At 40.7% G+C, this 7500-nt stretch overlaps 1 protein-coding gene across 1 annotated transcript; it reads left to right on the top strand.

Annotated features, from left to right (window-relative positions):
- Positions 1-2123: 2123 nt before the first annotated feature.
- Positions 2124-3227, top strand: LOC125043089 (SH3 domain-containing protein C23A1.17-like; the record flags this gene model as incomplete). The annotated part of the gene is made up of 1 exon (XM_047639039.1): positions 2124-3227. A coding segment is annotated over one exon (780 nt), but the record flags the coding sequence as incomplete, so codon positions are not given.
- Between the last annotated feature and the right edge of the window lie 4273 nt (positions 3228-7500).

The following is a 7500-nucleotide window of genomic DNA, read 5'->3' as shown; positions in this document are numbered from 1 at the left end:
ACAGTGACATGCACAAAAAAATATATGGACAGAATATATATTAAATTTATCAATGTTTGAGCACTTCAAAAAGGGTTTTATGAAGGTAATTTACTCGACACCCGTTCCATTTTTATAAAGTTTAGGTAGCCAATAGAACTATCATGACAGTTTCACTCTTCAGTTTCCTCTCCCTTCGCTCTCCTCTCTCTCCTCTCTCTCCTCTCCCTCTCATTTCTCCTCTCTCTATCGCTTTTACATATCTCTCCTCTTACCTCCCCTCTCTCTCCTCTCTACTCTCACCTCTCTCTTTCTTGTTTTTACATATTTCTCTCAACTCTCCTCACTTCATTCTCCTCTCTCTCTCTCCTTACATATCCCTTCTCTCTTCTTTCCCCACTTTTCTCTTCCCTCTCCCCTCCCCCCTCTCCCTTTCGAATTTACATGTCTCCCCACTCCCCGCTCTTTTTTCCCCTCCCCTTTCTTTATCTTACCCTTTCTTCTCTTCTATTTCCCCTCCCTTCCCTCCACGTATTATATCTCTCATCTCTCCTATCTTAAATTCTTCCTTTCTCCCTTTTCTCTTCTTCCCTCCATTCATGCCCTTCTTTATCTCCCTCTTTCTCCTTTTTGTTATAAATATTATCATTATCGTAATTATTATTACCATGATTATCAGCATCATTGTTTTTGTTGTTATTATTATTGTTTTTGTTGTTATAAATCTCACTATTATTATCATTACTACAATCATTACCACTAACAATATTATTCGCATCAACTTTTTCATTATCACTACTACTGTTATCATAATAGTCATACTCATTTCTAATGGGAAGAGATAGGAAGAGAAGGAAAATTGAGGAAGAGGAAGAGAAAAAGTTAATACGAGAGATGGAAGGAGGGTGGAAGCGAACGAGAGAAACGAGAGAGGGAAGGGAGGGTGAAAGAGAAGAAGAGAAGCAAGAGGGAAATGGAAGTCAGGAAGAAGGAGAGAGGGAGAATAGGAGGCTAAGGAAAGAGAAGAGGGGGGAGGGGAAAGAGAAGAGGGGGAAGGGAGAGAAAGGAGGGAAAAAGGAAGAGAGAGATAATCGGGAGGAAGGAAACGGAAAGAAAGAGAAAGGGAGACAAAAGAAGGAAAGGAAGAGAGAATCGGGAGGGAGGAAATGGGAAGGGGGGGGGGGGTTAGGGAGAGAGAAGAGAGGGGGAAGGAAATGCACAGAGAAAGGATTAACACTTCAGTGAGTAAGGTCAGTGAAGTGAACTTATCTCGAAACTCCAAAGGCGGTCTGAGCAGTTGGCCATTTCAGTTGAACTTCTGAACTGAAATACAGATTAATAATTCATTTTAGATACAGTTAGATTAGACAAATACAGATAGGCATAGATAGATGAACAGGGAAAAGCCACTTGCATGTAGATATTGATAGATCGAATATATATTTAGAAATGGGTGGATAAGATTATATAGATAAATATAAAGAGATGGAAAGATAAACAGATAGATGGACAGATTGCAAGACAGACAGAGATAAATAGGTAGATAAATAGATAGACAGATTACAAGATAGATAGATGGATTGATAGAGATGGATAGACAGATAGATAAACAGGTACAGATACAGATACAGATAGACAGATACATAAATACATACATACATACATACATACATACATACATACATACATACATACATACATACATACATACATACATACATACATACATAGACAGATAAATATGGACATAGATATTTGAAAAGGCAGAAAACATACCAAAAAATAGACAGCAAATAATAATATTAACAATTAGATGAAAGTGAAATCTTGTCATACCTTAACTACTCGCCTGACATGTCACGATGATTCGATAGTTCGCTTGTTTCCGTCAATGGAAAGTTTTATGACTGATTCATTGACTGGAAACGAGTAGGGCGCCGGAGCGGAACGTAAGTAGAGCGGAAGTATTGTTTCCATTCTTAACATTTTGTTTTGAGGAGGGGCAGAGAGGCAGGGAGGGAGGAGAGGGGAGAAGAGAGAGAGAAGAGAGAGAGAGAGAGAGAGAGAGAGAGAGAGAGAGAGAGAGAGCGAGAGAGAGAGAGCGAGAGGAGAGAGAGAGAGAAGAGAGAGAGAGAGAGAATAATTTTCTGACCGTGCGTTCCCTTTCCTCAGATTCTCGTGCTGCTGGCGGCGGCGGCCACCGGCCTCCCCCGGAAGTCGCTGAAGTCCTTCCCGAAGAAGTACAACAGCGAGATCGACGGCCCGAAGTCCACCTACACCGTGTACGACGCCGCCCCGGCCGAGCAGCTGATTGTCCCCGCCGAGCACGCCCTCCTTGGACGTCCTTCAGGCGCCTTCCTCCTACGACGCCTACTTCGAGCAGGAGGCGCAGGACCCCCTCCTGCCCCCTGAAGGCGCCTCAACCTACGTCGGAGTGCCTGAGGCCATGGTCGGCGACGCCCTCCTCCCCCCGGCCGTCTGACACGTACTCCGACCCCGCCGGCGTCCCCCACGGCGAGCTGCTGCCTCCCCCCGCCGTCGCCGTCATCCCCGCCGACCAGTCCTACGTGAGCTACGAGAACGTGGGCCAGGTGTCCCTCGTGCCCCCGGCGCCCTACAGCTACGCCCACCTGCCCGCCGACGCCTCCGGGGCCGACGTCCTCGCCTCCCTGGCCTCCATGGTGCAGGTCCTACCGTCCGACTCCTCCTACACGTCCTACGAGCCTATTTCGGCAGGAGAGGACTCCCTCCTCCCCACCAGTCTGGTCCCCCCCGCCGTGGAGAGCCCCGCGGCGCCCACCAGCAGCTCCTACTCGGAGGTTCCGGAGGCGCAGCCCGAACTCACCCAGGAGGAGATCCGAAGAGCCGAGACGGCGCAGGCGCCCATACCCTCCAGGGCCCTCCAGCCTCCCCCCAGAACCTGAAGGAGGTCGAAGTCATCCCAAAGTCATTCGCAAGAGCGACTACCTGCGCGCGACGTGAAAGAGTGAAACGCAAGACGGTTCGGTGTGAGAGTGAAAATGATATAAAAAAGAATTAGTCAATTAATGAACGAATCCAAGACACATATGTATAGCTGTGATGCCAAATTTAGTGTTGCAAAAAGGACAGACTACTGACGACTTTGAGAAACACGGGACAATGCAAGAGTGGTTTTAGCTTTAGGGAATGACTTCTAGGTTAAGAGTCTAGTCTTTAAGGTCTTGTGACATCTGATATGTCGAAAATATTAAACCAATTCCACTTTTTCTCCTGATTTGTTTCTTAACCCAGCGTCCTCTTTATTACAACCGCTATGCCTCATACATATAAGTTGTACAGAAGTAGTAAAACTGATATGCTGATTTCAAAAAATGACATTTATCTTTTGTAAGGATATTTTTTCGAAAGGATGATCTCTGTCCCATAAATCAAACTTGAAAATTCCCTTGAGTTTCCTGACGTTACATCACTATAGTCACTTGTTCATGAACTTTTTTCATGGTTCAACTGACAGGAATAAAAAATGGCACGTGCAGTAAATCCGCATGAGATAAATACACTGAATTTATCTGGATTTCTGGATTTTGCGTTTTTCCTTTTTTTCTTTTTTTCTTTTTTCGTTTGTTAGGAGAAGGGATGAGTGTGTATGGGAGAGAAAGGGAGGAAGAGAGAGACAGACGGACAGAGGGGTGGGGGAAGGAGAAAGGAAGAGGGGAGCACACTGGTATAGAGTGCGAGCGAGAGGAGTGAGAAAGGAAGTAGGAAGAGAGAGAGAGAAGAAGAAAGGGAACAGAGAGGGAGAAAAAGAGAGAAAGGGGGGGGGGGGGAGAAGAGTGAAAATCGTAATACCGCAATAAGGCAGAAGAGGGCGCAAAATAGAATACAATATTCTTGGAATTTCCATCAAGAACTTTCTCCTCATCAATGCAAAACACTGTTAATTAAACTAATTATGAAAGCGAAAGATGACGCCAAAAATTATTATTTCAAAATTAAATCAGCCATTTCCCCTATCCTTCCATATTAATAATCTTATAACTAAATGCCATGACCATCATGTAAATAGCAATCTCATTATTTCAATTATGGTATCGGTATTCGACTATTTCATTTAATATCATTCATTTTACTATTATCATCGCTCTAACTTTATTTCTTGACACGAATTGAAGTATATATATAAATTCACGAATTTATGGCGTAAATATACTTTCATAATATATGTATATATGTGCAAGACGTACATATGCTTACCTAAATGAATGAATACTCATATGCATATAAAAGGTTTATCAATTTTGAAATATAAAAAAATATATATCTATACCAGAACGAACGCTAATTAAAGGCTTTTCATAATTACTGTTCACTAAAGGAGTAAGAATAATTGCAAGAAGTTAATTTTGGAATGCTATGGTGTTGTCGAGTCGGGGTAGGGGGGGAGTGGGTAAGGGGTGATGGGGGTGGGGGGGGGGGATAGTGGGTGCAAGTCGTTCGTCCGCAGAAGATTAGATTGAATATAAGGAAGGGAAAGTGTTTTCGTGACTGAATGTACTGTACGGACCAAACTACTCTCTCTCTCTCTCGCTCTCTCTCTCTCTCTCTCTCTTTCTCTCTCTATCTATCTATCTATCTATCTATCTATCTTAATATATGCACACACACACACACACACACACACACACACACACACACACACACACACACACACATATATATATATATATATATATATATATATATATATATATATATATGTGTGTGTGTGTGTGTGTGTGTGTGTGTGTGTGTGTGTGTGTGTAAAATACACATAAACACACACATTGTGTTTCTCGTTCATTTCTTATGCAAGTACCTACACATTGCATGCGCATTTTCAAGTTCAAATTTCTCAAGATCATCTGCGCAAGTATGCCTCTTACTTTCACTCCCTTGATCCAAATGTTACGATTCGCATACCATTGTCAATATCCGAAGCCGTTGAGGTTTTAACCAACAAGATAAATATTGGTTGTACCGAGAACAAGCTCGCATGTGTAGAATGTCGGTTTGTATGTCTCTCTCTTTCTCTCTTCCCCCGCTCTCTCTCTCCCTCTCTCTCTCTCTCTGACTCTCTCTCTCTCTCTCTCTCTCTCTCTCTCTCTCTCTCTCTCTCTCTCTCTCTCTCTCTCTCTCTCTCTCTCTCTCTCTCTCTCCTCATCTCACTCCCTTCCACTCCTCCGTCCCTTACTCTCCCTTTCCTCTCAAGTCCTCCTTCCTTTCCTCCCTCCCTCCGTCTCCTTTCCCTTTTCCATCTCCTTCCCTCCTTCCCTCTCCCTCCCAACCCCAAGACTACCGCCCCGTACCAGGAACGGTTCGCAATTACAAAGGTACAACAATCAGTGTTCCGCTCATAACACAGGCGACAATTGCAACGTTGGTTCCCCTGGATGATTCGATGTCGCTTGAGAGTGGAATTTGGGTCAGATCAAAATGGGATTTTTCCTTTTTGAAATGTTCCTTATTTTGCTGGTGTATTTTGTTTTTGTCTCACTGGGGATGTGATATCCAGTCTATAAACACGGACACGGAAGCATGCACACTTATATATATATATATATATATATATATATATATATATATATACATATCTATATATATATATATATATATATATACATACATATATCTGTGTGTGTGTGTGTGTGTGTGTGTATGTGTGTGTGTGTGTGTGTGTGTGTGTAACCCCACTTTCTATTTCTATAAGCCACTTAGAGAAGTTTGGTGCGTTTCTTCATCAAATATATTTTTTGGTTTACCGGTATGTTGTGATTTTCCAATTACAATTGTGGATTATATTGCGTATTTTGATAGATAGATAGATAGATAGATAGAGAGAGAGAGAGAGAGAGAGAGAGAGAGAGAGAGATAAAGAGAGAGAGAGAGAGAGAGAGAAAGAGTGAGACATAAAAAAAGACACAAAAACAAAAACAAAACATATACTACTCTCCAACATTCCTCCTCCCCCTCTCCTGCCTCCCTTCCTCCCCCATGACTCTTCCCCAATCGTCTCGCTTAATCGACCCTCTCTCCCCTCCTGCTCCCCTCCCCACTAATCAACACCATTTTGCCGGCAGATTGGATCTCGAATCAAGAGATTTACTCGAGAGGCAGATCTGGATCGCCGCAGATCTACTTGATCCTCACCTGAATTAATTTTCTTATATATTTTTTTCCTCATGTGAAGCGAAGAATTAACTACTGAGCTACCGAACGCCAGGTACTGTTACCAATGGGACTGGAAGAAGATAGCAATCTATATAACGTTACATTTAATGCTAAATCTTATTATGATATTTAATTATATTCCATGAAATGCAGTGGCAGCTGAGTACTAAAGGTGATCCTTATTCAATTAATTGGTTTATACGAACGTGCTTACTGATGCCATATTAAAGATGGCAGAACGAGAGAGAAGGGGAGGAGAAAAGGGGACACAGACAGACAGACAGACAGACAAACAGAGAGATACAGAAAAAGAAACATACGATAAGCTGATAGAGAAAGGAGAGAAAAAGGCGAAAGGCATATACATACATATATATATATTTACATATATATATACATATACATACAGATATATATATATATATATATATAGATAGATAGATAGATAGATACGTAGATAGTTAGATAGAGATGTAGATAAACAAATTAATAGATATAGATATAATTACACAATAAGTTATATATATATATATATATATATATATATATACATAAAACATATGTAAGAAAATATGTAAGAAAATTAATGTATATATATATATATATATATATATATATATATATATATATATTTATTTATTATTTATAGATATATATGGGTATCAATAGAGATTTAAGAATATCAACTTGTAGATACACAGATGTTGGCATAGATAGAGAGAGAAAGAGAGAGGAGGGGGCGGGGTAACACAGATTAATGCAAAACCCAAATTGCAGAAGTAAATACGACTTCCATCAATGAAAAAAACGGTACCGAAGCGAACAATAATATCGTACGAACCTTTAAGAAAAAATTCCGATGCTGTTTCGAAATCCTTCGTTCCAATAATTTATCCGCTTAAATAGATTCCAGTATTGGTGGATTTGCCCAAATGAGGTCTTAAATACGCCAAAGAAAGTCTTAATTATGCGAAAGGGAGATAAGGAGATTTGGAAAATTACGAGAATATAAATTGGTTGTTGTCGATTATTGGAAAGGGGCGTGGGAAATACGAATCTAATTTATAGTCTTCGGTGGTAACGTATTTTAAGTTAAGGATTAAAATTTCAGTGCTGATTCTTGGTAGAAATAAGGGGACAATAACGAGTGAAGATGAGAAAAGAAAAAAATGGGGAAAGTAACAGCAGGTGCTAGGTACTTTTTGCTAAGTACTAAATCAAGCGAAAATAACTTTATATTAACTGCTGAATAAAATAGATTTTAAAAATCTAATTCGTGAAAAACTACAATGTCATTTTACATAATTGTGCGGAAAATTCTATAACAAATAC

Source organism: Penaeus chinensis, chromosome 33 (assembly GCF_019202785.1).
Source record: "Penaeus chinensis breed Huanghai No. 1 chromosome 33, ASM1920278v2, whole genome shotgun sequence".
NCBI classification, from domain to species: Eukaryota; Metazoa; Arthropoda; class Malacostraca; order Decapoda; family Penaeidae; genus Penaeus; species Penaeus chinensis.
Note: the sequence above shows the minus strand (reverse complement) of the source record. Positions and strands in the feature narration are given on the sequence as shown.